The 16,823-nt window shown below is 41.1% G+C and overlaps 1 protein-coding gene across 2 annotated transcripts in view; it reads left to right on the top strand.

Moving 5' to 3' along the window:
• Positions 1–16,823, top strand: part of CB4H10orf67 (chromosome B4 C10orf67 homolog) — a 163,160-nt gene that overhangs the window by 66,687 nt on the left and 79,650 nt on the right. For both annotated transcript variants that reach the window (XR_008299952.1, XM_027073637.2), the window contains exons 6-8: positions 1,911–2,043; positions 3,084–3,142; positions 11,371–11,436. Coding sequence is in view for 1 of the 2 variants with exons in the window: in XM_027073637.2 (XP_026929438.2) it covers positions 1,911–2,043; positions 3,084–3,142; positions 11,371–11,436 (258 nt within the window). In the remaining variant the exon portion in view is untranslated. The remainder of the gene's footprint in view (positions 1–1,910; positions 2,044–3,083; positions 3,143–11,370; positions 11,437–16,823) is intronic.

Raw genomic sequence — 16,823 nt, 5'->3', positions numbered from 1 at the left:
TGCTTTTATGTGACAATTTTAGAAAACACATCTAAGTATTAGCCGCCACCCCTTATAAATACTGTGTGTGATTAGTTCAAATAGTTCTTGTATAGTTTATGCTAATGGGTGCTCATATAATCCACTGTGGGTATTCTTATCCTATCAGTTAGGAAACCTTTGCTTAACCCTTTGAAGACAAATATTGTTTGTTTGTTTGTTTGTTTGTTTGTTTAAAAAGCCCTTTTAGTCTACAAGTACATTCTGTGATGGCTTCAAGTTGAGCGTGTGGGACTAGAAATTAATTTATTAAGGAAACAGTGTTGTTTGTTAACTATTAGATTTGTTAGCTTTCCTTAGTTAAAGAATGAGTTGGGCTCAAATGATTTAAATAAAATGGTGATTCGAAATCATAAAGATCTGTATTGGGTTTAGTGCAAAATTTAACATTGTGTTAAAAATGAACTCTCACGGAACTTCCTTAGTAGGTGGCTTGTTATTTTTTAAGGGTTTATTAAATGCACTGCAAAAATCGCAGCCACTTATTTTTCTTTTGAGCCATTATGGCCACAGAGAAAAATATTTTAATAATTGACTTTCAGGTATCTGTGAAGTTAAAGAAAAATACAATTCCAAAAGGAAAGCAGTATACTGGGAGTATACTGTTTTTGAGGAAAGGTTTTATTTTGGTGTGTTAGCAATCACGGCATGCCTGCAGAAAGAACAGGTTATCATTCATCTGAAGATGAAAGTTCAAAAGTATTTCTGTCCTCTAGATGAATTTTGAAGGGAGGCAGATAGAACCTTCTATCTCTTGTAGCATAATAATATAACGACTTTTAAGCATCCTCCTTAAGATCTTGAGATTGCATAGTCATTTAATATTTTCCCACCATGAAATATAAAGTTCTCCACCAGCTTCCCCAATCCATTACATCTTAATTAAAAAAAAAAAATGCGTGGCATAAAATCTAGACAGCCATAAGCGAGCATATTCAGATGTGTTTCAATAGCTTTGAAGCGGACAAGAAGAAGAAGAAGAAAGGAAGAGTAGCTTCCCAATAAGCTTCTATTGCGTAAGAAAAAGCCTCTCCCATAACGGACAAGGCGAGATTTAAACAAAAGACGCACATAATAAAAATGTAAATGAGTTTGCTTTACTAAAACTATAACTTTAAAGTCTTTTGTTGTAAGTTATCCTGAAACCTTCTTACAAGGTAATCACTGTTTGCATAGAGATTTAAACCGAAGTCTTCAATAGCATTCAACGCCTGCACAGCCCCAGTGTGACAGGCATGCAAAGCCATGTTAATGTTCAGAATGTGAATTGCCTCTGGGTGGTTCCTCCACGAGGCAGAAAACCAACTGTGTGGATATCCGTGTGCCTGATGGACTCCATGCGGCTCCCGGCCTGAAAACGTCACCACTTTGACATGTGATGTGCTCCTCATGACACTGGCGACGCTGACACCGGGAAATGCCACAAAGGCAACAAGCCCCCCTCCTTCGCCGTGCACTTTGCTACCCCCTGGCGCTGCCCGTCCCGGTCTCCCCAGTCTGCCTAGTTACAGGCGGACAGCACTTCAGACACACACAGGGGGAAGGGTGTGGGTGGGGGGGGCCCCAGCTGCCTCCCCGGACACAGCCTCCGTAATGAATTGACCTGAATGATGAGGGCACACAAACAGTATGATATGCATTATTCCTGTCAATAAAATGTCCCCATGGGCTGTGGTCTTTGTACGGAATGTACCACAGCCTTTCTTCCAGCGCGCTCTATTTAATCTCCTTCCTTTTTACTATTCATATTATAAGTGTGTAATAGAATTCAGAAAATTATATGATAGCTCTTCTGTATCTGTATTGTCTCGTGTTGCATATTTAAATCCTTGGCTCTGTGCTTAGAAGTACGGGATTCCCCATCTTTTCAGGACGCTTTTGCCAGAGAGACAGCTCTAGAAAGAGAGGATTTGGAGTACAAACTGGAAAACGAGAGGCTGCTTCAAATCGTTTCAGAGCTCGAAGAAGCAATCCGACTCAATCTAAGGGAAAATGCAGTATTAGGTAACATTTTACAGTCATCTTGGAGAAAAACCTATGCATCGGGCACTTCCTAAAATCCATAGCTCTATTTGTCCTTACCAAATGTACATTTGCTTGGTTATTTACGTTTACAAGATCTGTTTGATTTTCACTGAAGATGGCATTCCTTGCTTGGGAAAGAGGATTTTTTTTTTTTTTTTTTTGCTTAGAAATATTATAAACGGAAACTTTTGCTGATTTCTGTTCCATATGATTGACTGATTATCTAAAAGTTATGACATTTAAATACTTAACACGCAGATTGGGGTATGCTTTGCGGAGACACAGAGTTAGCCCTTTCGGAAAAAATATGCTACTACTTACTATGGAATTATCTGCAATTTTGGATTCAGATTTAAAGCACAAATTTCCCTGTGTATGCTTTATACACCCCCCTTTTTTCTCCAAACCATAAACGTTGGCAAAAGTTGCATTTAAATCACCAAAGTTGAAGTGTTTTGAAGTATTTTTTCACTTCCTGTTATCTTCGTATTTATGTTAATTATATAGTGTTCCCCTAACCTGCAGTTATGAAAAGCAATGAATAAGCAATAAAAAAAAAACCTTACAGCAAAACGTTGATAAAACCAGAGATACTACAATATCCCTTGAATATAAATTATGCCTTGCCAGTGCAGTTTCATTTTCCTTCTAATGTGGTGTAATAACGCTTTTTCAGGTTCTGGTGGTTCTTACTGTGTCCCAAAGTACCACCTGCTAAAGCACTTTGTATTGGCTGTGACTAACAGCAAAAATGTCCCTTGCTAGTATTGATGAAAAGCTTTCAGCCCTCGGCCACACTTGGATCTTGAACTTAGTTCTTAATCCCTATCTGACCAGCCGTCTGAACAGCAGGAAGAAGGCTGTGAATGTCAAGGGCAGTTGTGAAGGTCACAGTCCTGCTAGGACTCGAGTCCACCACGCCTGCCAGCCGCATACAGCCTGTCCCGGAGCAGGGAGTTTGAATACAGGGCCATAAGTTTGTAATTTCATGCTTGGCCTCTCTCTCCTTTTGTTTACAGAAGATGAAATTATAACTCTGAAAGAGATGGCAGCAAAAGATCATAGAACTATTCAAAAGGTACTGTAACTTTTTACATCGACGAACGACTCCTTTACGCTGAAATATCAGCACTATCGGTGGCTTAACACTGCATCCCGCTTGTCCCGAGGTACAGAGAAAGATCCATTTCTGTGTTTCATCTCTCCCGTTTTTTAGGTAGGGTCTCTGGTGATCCATAAGGATTCCATCTTGAAAATGAATTAATGTGCAGAGACTTTTTTTCTTTGGGATAGCTGAGTGTTTACCTTGTTGACTGTAAGGAAAGAAAAGTTACAGGACAAGGAGGTCCCAAGATGTGCCTGGGGAAAAATTCTATTATCAACAACGAACAATCTTATTTTCAGCCCAGATGTGGCCGCGTGTTCATTTTGTGGTGTGGGTGTACTGGGCTTATGTTGTGCAGGAAATCTGTATTTAGAACAGGGAATTCTTTTGGTATCGCCAAGGTCAAGATCTCCTAGAGCATCCAATGCAGCAGGACCTCAGCGGTTCTGCGCCCTCGCACAGGTCAGGCGCCCCTGCTTTGGGGTTTCTTCGCTCTCTGTACCATAGCCATCGACACATTTTCAGTGATGGTGGGTCCTCCCTGCCATGCTGTAAGCCCCACGAGGGCAGAAGCAGTATTTTTTCCATCTCTGGTACATTGCCAATGCTGAGCACAGAGCCTGGCACCCTTACAGATGCTCTTTCAGTGATCCATAGGATGAGAATGTGTTTAGAGGTGAAATTCACAGGCGAAAATGTGTATTTACGTCCCTGAATTGTTCCGAATAAACATAAATGCTTTCTGCTAGCTGAATCGAGGGTCAATTAAAAATGAAAATTAATTTAAAAAATGAAAATTAATTAAAACTGGATAACATTAAACATTCAGTTCCTCAGTGCACTAGCTTTATTTCTAGAGCCCAGGAAACGGCCACCTGTGCTTAAGTTTAGGTCCAAATTTCAACTTGATTTTACAGTTCAGGGTATTCTTGGGTTTTAGGTAAATGGCTTTTAAGAATTATTTTTTTATCTTAATTTAATTTTTGTAAGTTTATCTATTAAACTTGAGAATGAGAAAGCATGAGTGGGGGAGGGGCAGAGAGAGAGAGAGAGAGAGAGAGAGAGAGAGAGAGAGAGAGGAGAGAGTCCCAAGCAGGTTCCACACAGTCAGCACAGAGCCCGATGCAGGGCTCGAACTCACAAACTGTGAGATCATGGCCTGAGCTGAAGTTGGGCACTCAATGGACTGAACTACCCAGGCGCCCCTAAGAACTACTTTTGATTTGATTTGATTTGATGTGATTTGATTTAAGTGTTTATTTTTGAGAGAGAGAGAGAGAGAGGCAGAGAGAGAGGGAGACAGAGGATCCGAAGCAGGCTCCGTGCCAACAGCAGACAGCCCTATGAGGGGCTCAAACTCACAAACCATGAGATCATGACCTGAGCTGAAGTTGGACACTTAATCAGCGGAGCCACCCAGGCGCCCCCTGAGCACCATGTTTTAAAGAATTGGTTAACCTGAAAGCTCAGAGTTGGGAGATGTTTTCTCTGATAACTGAACCCATCACGAGTTTTCAGGGCGAATTCTTTTTCTAGCACTGCAGCTTACTTGTAGTGGTGACCGTTCAAGTCCCATCCACACAGAGAAAACAACAGTTTGTGGACAGACAAGTTTCACTTCCTTGGCATCAATGTCTATGGTTGAAAATGAAGTCCCAGGCTTCCAGTGTCACTTCACCTACAAGGAACCGTCACAGTTTATTTAAATGTTTCTGAAACTGCTCAATCCGTACCGTCACTGGGAGAAATGAATTGTGTAGGCTTACTATGCTCTGAGAAGAGCACGAGAAATTAAGGCCAAAAAAATTTGACTGTCAAGCCACTGATTATAAAAAACATGCCCTTCAAATGACAGGTTATCCCCTCTGTGAGCTTAAATATTTCCCTTACATCCTTCCTCAGCTTCCTTAAATCTTCACTGTCCCAAGGTAGCCCTCTGTGGCTATTTGAACACATGAATCATGTCTAGTGCAACTGAGGGACTCAATTCTTACTTGCATCTCATTTTAATTTAAAAAATTTTAAAACCGATACTTGTTTCGGTATATTGGAAAACCTTTATGTATATTTTAAGTACCTTGGTATGTGAATCTACTTTTTCTTCTGTGGATTTTATGCAGTCTAAATACAGATCAGACATTCCCAATGAGATTTTAGCCCCCAAATTGAGATTTGCCACATGTGAAAAGGACACAGTGGGTTTCAAAGACTTCGTGTAAGTGAAATATCTCAGCACTGATTTTTAATATTAATTATTACACATTGAGATGATAATTTTTCAGATAGATATTTGGATAAATAAAATTTATTATTAAAAGTAATTTCACCTGTTTCTCTCACCTTTTCTCACAAGACTACCATAAAATTTAAAATTATATATTTACACCATATTTTTAATGCACAGCTCTCTTCTACACAAATATAGCAGATCCCTAGTCTGTTTGATCATTTTTTTAACTTTTTAAAACAGTTTTATTTATTTATTTTTGAGAGAGAGAGAGAGAGAGAGCGCACAAGCAGGGAAGAGCCAGAGAGAGAGAATCCCAAGTAGGCTCTGCACTGTCAGCACAGAGCTTGAGGTGAGGCTCGATCCCACGAACTGTGAGATCACGACCTGAGCCAAAATCAAGAGTGGGATGCTTAACCGACTGAGCCACCCAAGCACCCCTGTTTGATCATTTTTTAAATCCTGTATCTTTCTTTAATATGTACTGGATCGCCACAAAAACATTGAATATAGGCACAATGTGGTATTGAGCAGAAAGAATCTCGAACCGTAGGTTCCTTTTCCATTTCTGCCACGATGGTCCCTTGGGCCAGTGCCTTATCTTTCCTCCTGTCTCTCATAGCTGACTGTGTGGACAGAATGAGATAGTGTACACCAACGTGCTTTGTCAACTGGAAAGCGTACCAGTTGAACAGCAAGAATTGTTGAACAAGTGAGAACTGATATTTACTGGTTTGGTTTCCAATATCCTCCACGTAATCAATTAATGTATTAATGTTTATTAGATGCCTTTTAGTGCCAGGCACTGTGCTACTGCTGAGATACAAAAATCACACACACACACACACACACACACATACACACACACCTCCCTGCTATTGAGCAGATTAAGTCTAGAGCAGGAGACAAAAACCCCTAGGCTGTGTGATAATGTAACGTAATGTAATGTAATGTAATGTAATGTAATGTAATGTAATATAATATAATATAATATAATATAATATAAACAATGAAATAATGAAATAATGAATATAATATAATATAATATAATATAATATAAACAATGAAATAATGAAATAATGAATATAATATAATATAATATAATATAATATAAGTACGTACACAGAGAAGAGATGTCTAGCTTTACCCAGAAGGGTCTAGAAAGGCTTCTCAAAGAGTTCCACACCTGTCTCACACTCTTTCACTCGAGCTGATCTTTCCAGGTAGGTAGGAGGGTGTGGGAGCTGGATACAGAGTGTGAATGCATAAAATGTGAGATATCCCCGTGGACTTGTTTGTGATTTGGTATGGCTAACGAATGAGGTAGGAATCTGGTGAGCCATGTGGTGAGAATTTGTGTTGGGGCAGGAAGAGGGGGAAATCTGGGAAATGGCAGGCAGAAGGAGAAGCAGTTCGGAAGCCTCTGGATAAGACACGTTTTCTTTTTTAGCCCTGGATGCAATTAGAAACAAGTTGAAAAAGGCCTGTCTCTGGGTAGGCTGACCTCTTGCCATCTCTCAGGGCTTAAAGCACTGTCTTTGATGGTATTCAGTAACTTTTATGTTTCAATTCCAATAATCTAATAACAGCTGCATCAAATCTATCCTCCAGCTGTGGCCATAACATGAATGTCCTCCTGGGAAGGAGTCGGACCAGAAGTCAGACATCACAGCCCAGGGTGTGATCAGCCTCGGGACGCGGGGCAGCACAGACGGCCGTGGGGCACGTGGGGGAGCCCAGCATGGATTGTAAGGGGTCCGGGAAGGTTGGAGAAAGGACACTGAGTCGACTCCCCGAAGAGAGGCTCTAGTAAGCCAGGAAAGGGATATGGGAAGTGGGAAGGGTCAAAAACATGCAGAAGGGGAGTAAATTCAGGCGATCTGCGATAGCGGAAGGGTATGTGAGAGCAAGCGGCAGCAAGGAGCAGGGCACATGGCAGGGGATTATTATTCACGCCAAGGGGTTTGAATTCCCTTCCGAGTGCACTGGGGAGCCTTGGACATTGGGGAAGGATTGGATTCATTGGATTTCTTTGTTTCAGAAAGGAAATGGGTGGGAAGGGGGAAAATAGAGAGCTCGAGAGACCAGTTAAGAGGTTCCTTGGATAAACCAGGGAAACTATGATCTGAAACGGGAAGAGGACAGTGACCCTGGTAATATTAATGAGAGTCATTTGACTGGAGCCACTGGAGCAGTTGAGAAGCCGGGTGAATGCCGAAATGGAGACGGTGGGCAAGGGGAACTCTCTAGAAGTTTGGCTGTGGATGGCCAAGAAGCGGTAGGGGAGTAGTTGGACGGGGACACGGGTCTGAGGAAGGAATTTTTTTAAAAGAAGAAACTAGAGTATTTTTAAATGATGTCAATGGAAAGAAGAAGGAGAGAGTGGACAAATGGCAGAAGTCCTCATTGATAAAGAGTGCTCTCAAGAGGACAGGAAGGGTTGGGGTTAACGGCCTTGACGTTTGTGGTAATTGGCCCCCGTTGGAAACTTGGCGACCCTCCTTTTCAGGCCAAGGTATGATGATTTAATACAACATCTTTTCCTTTCCTTCCACCTCCTTCCTTTACTTTCCCTAAACCTGCCGTCCAGCCCCCTACCTCATCAACTACACCACTGAGTCACCTCCGGAGCCTCCTGTCTAGCCAGTCCCCATGTTCTCCAGCCCTGCTCTGGTGGCGGTGGGCCAATCCTTGCCTGTGGTGGCATTGCTAGACCCTGGGGTTTTAACCCAGGATAGCCACGCCCTCCATCTGCCTATCATTTCACTTGAATCTAATTAGCACCCTTTCTTACTACCCCCTACAGGTCTTCCAATCTCCACTACTTTTCTCAGTTCCCTTATTCCATCCCCCCATGCTACTTCCTAATTCACGGACAACATGGCAGACTCTTGGATTTTTTTCCCTTCTGCACTCTCTTACTCTGTCACCTTTACTCTTTTTCAACAGAAGAAGGACATTCTTTGCCCTGACTCATCCTTCCATCTATTCCCCGACTCATCTCTACGTCCCTCCTCTTCTGGAACTTTCTGCATCAGCCCCTTTCTCTCTAATGCCTTTAAAGTTTTCCCTCTAGCCTACCGAGTGAAACCATCGTCTTGGTGGTATCCATTGACCCTAACCATCTCAAGTCATTGCCATTTACTGTACTTCACATATTACTTAAAAGAAACCTGTATTTACCACCCCTTTCTCATTACCCCAATGCTACTTTTTCCTGTGGGTAAGGTCACAGTGAGATGCACATTGCTTTCAGTCCTTTTGAGGTTTTTTCCTTCCTGAATTTTCTTCTGTATATGACAGGATTACTGCCCCCCCCACCCCCCCACCCCATGTCATAGATGTCTTCTGCAGCAATGCTTGCTTCTAATTCTTCACACACTTCTTCATTCCTTCCTAAGCAAGATCTGTCAGTGGCTTCTCCTCCTCCATTTGCCACTTGAACGCTACTCTTGGGATTTGTATTTATCCTTGGTCTTCTTCGTTTTCTCTCTAGCTGACCTCAGACTTTCCCATAACTGTTTACCAGTGACTTTCAAACTGCCTTTCCTACTTCATGATTTCCCTGAATAGCACGTCCATAGTTCTCACTCTATTCTCATCCTTAATTTCAACATTACATGCATTTTGACAGTTTCTGTCCACTCCCTACGGTAATTAGAAGCTCCCTCTGGGGCCCCAAATACCTGGGACTATTTGCCCCCTTAAGGTCAGGAAGCATCTCATTTATCTTTATATTCTTAGTCACCAGCACTAAAAATTATTGGCTGAAAAAATGCTCTACACATTTGGCAAACCCAGTGTCAGAACTTGAACCCATTATCCCTTGAATCTAGACTCTCTGTGTTCCCCAGTTTAAATGAATGACATTGCCATGGATCCAAAAGAACAGATGACAAATCTAGGGCCATTCTCTACGCTCTCCTTTATACTTTATATCCAACTCGTGGCTCAATCTGTCCATTTTTCTCCCACAATTTATCTCAAGTCCCCTTTCTCCGTCACAACATTGCTCCAGACGTGGTTGAGTCTCTCATCATTTCCATAGATTCGAACTTCACTTTCCTGTCTCCGCCCTCACTCATCCCTTTTCAAATCCAGCGTTCACCCTCCTCCATAGTTTTCTCATACTCTAGTTGTATATGCTAAAACCTTCAATGGCTTCCCATTGCCTACGGTATGCAATCAGGCCACGCAAAAATACACTGAGGGATTTTTATATGCCGGGAACAGCCTAAAACACCTTCACATTTGCTGTCTCAAATTCTTTCTGGAAGAACTCTTTGAGGTGGGGTTTATTCTCTTAATTTCCAGACAGGAAAACTAAGACTCGAAGCGTAGATTTAGTTTACCCGCAAGAGCTTCGATTTGAGCAGTCTCCTGTTCCTCTCACTGCACCGTCCTGCCTTCCACCCCTAATTATGGCATCAAATGCCTCTCGTGCCGTCACCTGACTCTCCTATTTCTTTTCCTGCCATTTCTTTCTCTCTGCACCCTGGGCCCCATGACATTAAGCTTTTCCCAACCCCTCCATGACTCCACACTCCTCTCCAGTTGCTGTGTCGTCTGCCTTTTTCTCTGACTTCTTCCTTCTCCAGCTTGTCGCGCTTTCTCGTACCCTTCACAACTGTTGCCAAATGGTGCTTCTCCTGTTACATCTTATCATAATTATGGTTGCTGGGATGTGTGGATCTTTATGCTTTTTGACCATCTGAAATTTTGATTTGTTAACATATTTTCTTATGTATTCTAGTCAATTTTTTCCACATTGCTCTCCTGCCATAGTGTAGATGCTCCAGAGGAAGGGGTCTGTTCTACTTCCTCTCTGTACCTCCATAGATGAACAAAATGCCTGGCATCTAAAAGGTGTTCCTTTTAGATTATATATATATACATATACATATATATATATACACATATACATATATGTACATATATATTAGATAAAATAATACATGCGTATTAAATTAATGAGCATATGAATTGATTGAATTGAATGGATGTCAAAACCAAGGTTTGAATTTTATCAGTGTATCCGACACACACGAATGCAAACAATCATTTAAGATACTGAAGCAAGTCATAGGAGTACGGTGGCCCCGCATTGTGTACTTTTTGATGGCTTTTTTCTTTTTTTTTAAAGTGTTTATTTATTTTAAGAGAGAGACAGTGAGCAAGCGTGAGCAGGGGAGGGGCAGAGAGAGAGGGAGAGAGAGAATCCCAAGCAGGTCCAGGCTCTGAGCTGTCAGCACAGAGCCCGACGCGGGGCTCGAACCCACAGACTGTGAGATCATGATGTGAACCAGCATCAAGAGTCTGACACCTGCCTGACGGAGCGCCCCTTGATGGCTGTTTTCATTAGGCATGAATATACTTTGATGTGCATATAAATATAACACAAAAATCTATAAAGAGAAAAGCAAAATTTCTCTTTTTGAGAGACTATACTTGCTTTATTATCTATTGATGTCACATTCAAAAAAATTTTTTTTAATGTTTGTTTATTTTTTGAGAGAGAGGGTGAGACAGAGTGTGAGTGGGGGAGGGCCAGAGAGAGGGAGACACAGAATCAGAAGCAGGCTCCAGGCTCCGAGCTGTCAGCACAGAGCCCGATGCGGGGCTCGAACTCATGGACCACGAGATCATGACCTGAGCTAAAGTCGGATGCCCAACCGACTGAGCCACCCAGGCGCCCCATATTGACGTCATATTTTGTCGGGATAAGGTAAGGAAGATTGTAAATAAATTGGCATTTTCTGTGCATATTTTGCTTGCTTTTATAGTCAAAATATAGTAATTACATAATAATATATTATTATTACAGGTAATCTACAGACATTTAAATTTTCAAAATCCTATTAGGATCCCCTTTTCTCATATTTAAAAGCAAAATACATTTTTGCTCAGTTCTACTGAGGAGGAATTTTAGGTGTTCTGTTCTTCTCTTTAATGAAAATGTAATATTCTTTTTCAGCTGATTGATGGTAGAGACAGATTACTATGTGAGCTTGATTATGAAAAATCAGTAGTTCAAGAAATGGTAAGGTGATTTACATTATTTCCTAATAAAGTTGAAATCAGGAATTTCATTTAATCATGAAAGTTTTCTTTGTAACCATTTACTGTAAACGATTATTTCACCTTCGTGAATAATCTGAATGCATGCATAAGTATAAACTTTTTTACTGAAGTCTTATAGTAGTGTTTTTTATAAAACTGAAGTTTTATAGTAGTGAAGTTTTTACACAGTGTTATAGTGTATCAGCTATCGTGACCTGACAAATCTATACGTTAAGCTACGCGCACTACAATAAATGGAGTCACCCCACAACGTCATTACGATATTATTGACGATATTCCCCATGCTGTATTTTTCAACCCCGTGACTTCTTTATTTCATAACGGGAAGTTTGTACCTCTTAATCCCCTTCCCCTGTCTCTAGCAACATTTTCGAATGATCGTCTTAAGAAAACAGTTTGATTAGTACGCGAATAAATGCGATACGCTGTCGTGTTGAAATAGTGTCACCCTTTAAAGCACTGTACAAAATTTTTGAGGATTTTTTTATGGAGATTTGAAAAAAAAAAACGCAAATATGAGAGCCCAATATTTTGAAGGATTTGCTACTTTTCGTTACAAATTGCCATAACTGACCACAATAAAGAGCCCAGCTAGATATTTTGGCATTCTGTGTTAGTCTCGTAAGAAAACACTGCCTTTTTATGTTCTTTTAAGAGAACTTTCCAGACGGCTGCTCTTTTATTTTATCTGTTGACTACCCACCCCCTAGGCCCCCGCCACCTCACCCCTCCCCACCCCCGCCAGCTTATGGTGTTGTAATTCGGCTTTCAACTGGTCACCACTAGTATGTCTTTGTTACAGTAAACTGACTGTGTTTATTATAATCAAAAATAAAACACAGCTTGACTTGCGTTCTAAATGTGCCTGAAAAGAATATGATACTGTTTAGAGGAGAAAAGGTTGTTCATAGGAAGTCAACACCACTTCAGATATTGAAACATTCCCTTTTTTACAGCTCGTCACACTTAGTGCCAAGTCATGACTGTTTCCCTAACTCTGTTTTGTTGCTCTCAGCACCATGTGTTTTGGGTTCCTTGTCATAGAAATTAATGCCAAACAATGCTCCGGGGCTACAATAAAGCCTTCTATGAAACCAACTTGGGAATGCAGGCGAGGACAAAATGATGGTTAGCTCTTCACAGAAACCGTGGGCTAACAAATACGTTGTTTTGAACCCTCTGCTTTTCGATACCTGGCCTATAAAAATCGTCTCCGTTATTTGAGGTTACTTGGTTGATTCCCTCTCTCCCCTCCCCCTCTCCTGTCATGCCTCCAAAAGTCTAGGAGTTGCTTCTGAAAACAAACTCAATGTGCACATTGTCACGAAAAGCGACAGTGTTTCTATAGAATGGGGGCCAAATGTTACATCGTCAGTCTGTTTCTGGCGTCAGAAATCAGACTTCATCGTAAAAAAGCGAGTTTGGGCCAATACTATGAACAGAACCCATAGGTTTCCTTTGTCTCTTTATTTAAGCCTTAAGCAGTTAACTGGTGCTCTTACGGTGCCCGCAGAGGAGCCAATCACGTCTTATCTTGTTGTTGAGAAGTTTTTTGAGCACCAGGCTTCTTGCCAAGCAGCAAGATCTTGCATCACAAACCCGGCCGGGCACAAGAGCCTCCGGAAGGCTCAGAACTAGCTTGGGGGTTCGTGTTTTCAGTAGAGGGAGTCTGCTCAAGGTTCTTCTTATGTCCAAGGTTTCCATGGTGTACTTTTGGGCTCAGCAAGGTCACTGGCGCCCCTTCCCTCCCACCAGAGCATTCCGTTACTAACTCAGAGGGAGGTTGGCTTTGTGGCTAGTGGGCTTCCTTTGTTTCTTCCCACGGGACTTTTTTCCAGAAATGAAGATTTCTGGATTGATGATTGCACCTAGATGGGGAAGTGGGAGAAGGTGGAGTTGATGCTGAGTCGTTTTGTAGAAATTAAAAAACTTTCTCACCGAAGGGTTTTTGTTCCATGCTTGTCTATTACTGTCCTCCAACGCAGTTTATTTTCTGGCCTCTTAAGAGCCTAGTTTAAAAAGTCAAAGAGTTGGGGCGCCTGGGTGGCTCAGTCGGTTGAGCCTCTGACTTCGGCTCAGGTCATGATCTCGCGGTCCGTGAGTTCGAGCCCCGCGTCGGGCTCTGTGCCGACAGCTCAGCTCAGAGCCTGGAGCCTGCTTCGGATTCTGTGTCTCCCTCTCTCTCTGACCCTCCCCCGTCCATGCTCTGTCTATCTCTGTCTCAAAAATAAATAAACATTAAAAAAAAAGAGTCAAAGAGCTACAAGTAAAAAGGCACCTTCAGTAAGGGTATGTAAGCAATGCGATATGGGGCAATGGTGTCCTTAGATTGGCTTGAGGGGAAGCATATGAAATAATTTGGTACCTTCCTGTGATTCCTACACTTAGTGGCTTTCACTTATCTTTTTTTTTTTAATTGAGCTATAACTGCCACCTAACATTGTATTCACTTTTGGTGTACAACAAAATGATTTGATATATATGTGTATATTGTAAAATGAAAAATGATCACCACTGTAAGTCTAGTGAATACCCATCACCAAACCTAATTACAAAATTTTTTGCTTGTGATAAAAACTTTTAAGATCGGCTCTCTTAGCAGTTTCCGGATATACAATACAGTATTGCTAAGTATAGTCACCATGTTGTATATTATATTCCCAGGACATTTGTTAAAACTAGGAGTTTGTATATTTTGATCACCTTCACCCATTTCGCCCACCGCCCTTCACCCCCCAACCCCCACCTCTGGCAACCACCAATCTGTTTCTCTAAGTTCAGTTTTTAGATTCCACATATAAGGCGTTTCTCTTCCTGTGACTTATTTCATGTACTGTAATGCCCTCAAGGTCCATCCATGATGTTGCAAATGGCGGGATCTCCTTTTTTATGGCTGAATAGTATTCCGTTATACATATATGCCACGTTCTCTTTACCCATTCATCTGTAATGGACTCTTAGGTTGTTTCCACTTGTTGGCTATTGTGAATATGAACATGGGCTGCAGATATCTTTTTGAGATAAGTGATGTTGCTTCCTTCAGATAAATACTCAGAAGTAGATTTGCTGGGTCATATGGTAATTCTATTTTTAATTTTTTTGAGGACACTCCGTTCTGTTTTCCAGAGTCACTGCACCAATATACATCCCCACCCGCAGGGCACACGTGTTCCCTTTTCCCCACTTTTTTGCCAACACTTGTTATCTCTAGTGATAGCCATTCTATCAGGTATAAGGTGATATTTCATTGTGTTTTGATATGCATTTTCCTGATGATTGAGGATGTCGACCACCTTTAGAGGTACCTCTTGGCTATTTGAATATCTTCTCTGGAAAATGTATACTTACATCGTCTGCCCATTTTCAATTGGGTTATTTAGGTTTGTTGGGTTCTTTTGTTTGTTTTGTTGCTATGGAGTTGTATGAGATCTTTATATATTTTGAATATTAATTCCTTATCAGATATATGATCTCCAAATATTTTCTACCATTCCATAAGTTGTCTTTTTATTTTGTTGATTGTTTTGCTGTGCTGAAGTTTTTAATGTGGTGTAATCTCACTTGTTTGTTTTTTATTCTGATACTTGTGCGTTAAGCGTCATATCCTAAAAAAATCATTGCCAAGACCTATGTCAAGAAGCTTTTCCCCTGTGTTTTCTCTGAGGAGTGTTATGGCTTCAGGCCTTACATTTAAGTCTGTAATTTATTTTGAGTTAATTTTTGTGAGTAGTGTAAGATAGTGTAAGTGTAAGTAGTGTAAGGTCTAGTTTCATTCTTTGACATGTGAATGTCTGATTTTCCCAGAACCATTTATTGAAAAGACTGTCTTTTCTTTTTCTCTTTTCTTTTCTTTTTTCTTCTCTCTTTAGAGAGAGAGAGTGAACGAGAGAGAGAAGCATGTGCAAGTAGGGGAGGGGGCAGAGGGCTGGGGGTGGGGGGGAAGAATCTTAAGCAGACTCCACCCTCAGCCCAGAATCTGATGTGGGGCTCAATCTCAGGAAATTGGGACCATTACCTGAGCCAAAATCAAGAGTTGGATACTGAACTGACTGAGCCACCCAGGCACCTCTATATTTTCTTTATTGAGCATTCTTGGCTCCTTTGTCAAATATTAGTTGATTATTTATTCGTGGGTTTGTTTTGGACTCTCGATTCCATTTCATTTGGTCTGTCTGTTTTTATGCTGGTGCCATACTGTTTTGATTACTATAGCTTTGTGATATAGTTTGAAATCACCAAGTGTGATGCCTCCAGATTTATTTTTCTTTCTCAGGATTGCTTTGGCTTTGGGGGGGTCTTTTGTGGTTCCATATAAGTTTTAGGATGATTTTTTTCTACCTCTGGAAAAAGCACAGTCTGTGAAAAGTGGAATCTTAATAGGGGATTGCATTGGCTTTGAGTAGCATAGACCTTTTAACAATATTAATTCTTCCAGTCCATGAACACGAGATATCTTTTCATTTACTTGTATCTTCTTCAATTTCTTTCATCAGTGTCTTTAGTCTTCAGTGTACAGATCTTTCACCTCCTTGGTTTAATTTATTCTTAAATGTTTTCATTCTTTTAATTCTATAGTAAATGGGATCATTTTCTTTAAGATAATTTGCTGTTCGCGTATAGAAAACGCTACTGATTTTTGTATGTAGGTTTTGTATCCTGCACTTTCATATATCTGGAAGCTAACAACAACAAAAAAGGAGTGTTCTCATCAGGACAGTACTAGCACTGGACTCTTAATTTCAGTTAATTTTCCATCTGCTTCATCCCAGTGTACCTGGCTCCTAGGGACAATCCAGACTTAAGATGGAAAGGAGTTATAAAGGTTGCTCTGGCTCCTCATTCTGGGGGCACAGCCCTGAGTTATTGCTGCAGTTGGACTTGATCCTGTGACTGGGTTCCCTGTTGTCTGAGTTCCCTCTGAGTCATGCCTTGGGTGCGTCTGGTCCTATTCCAGGGAATGTGGCAGGGTTTGGCCATTCAATGAGGAAACCAGTATTTTGGTGACTCAGACATTTACCGTAATGAAACATAAGATTGAATTTCTGTGCTTCAGCCTGTATATTTGATAAAGTTTAGGACTTCTCATTGGTGCCATCACTGTTCTGAAGCTGGTGTCCCACAGGTAGAATCCACGGTTTGCCAACAATTGCTGCCCTAGGGCTGAGCACCATTCTGGAATCTGGGCCATGCTTTCAGTGATCTGTGCGAAACTGTATTTACATTGTAGCTCTGGAGAATAGTGGCTCTTCTAACAATTTTTTTTTAAGTTTATTTATTTCTGAGAGAGAAACAGAGCATGAGCTGGGGAGGGGCAGAGAGAGAGAGGGAGACACAGAATCTGAGGCG

The sequence above is a fragment of the Acinonyx jubatus genome, chromosome B4, assembly GCF_027475565.1.
Source record: "Acinonyx jubatus isolate Ajub_Pintada_27869175 chromosome B4, VMU_Ajub_asm_v1.0, whole genome shotgun sequence".
Classification (NCBI taxonomy): Eukaryota; Metazoa; Chordata; class Mammalia; order Carnivora; family Felidae; genus Acinonyx; species Acinonyx jubatus.
This window is presented reverse-complemented; position numbering and strand designations above follow the sequence as displayed.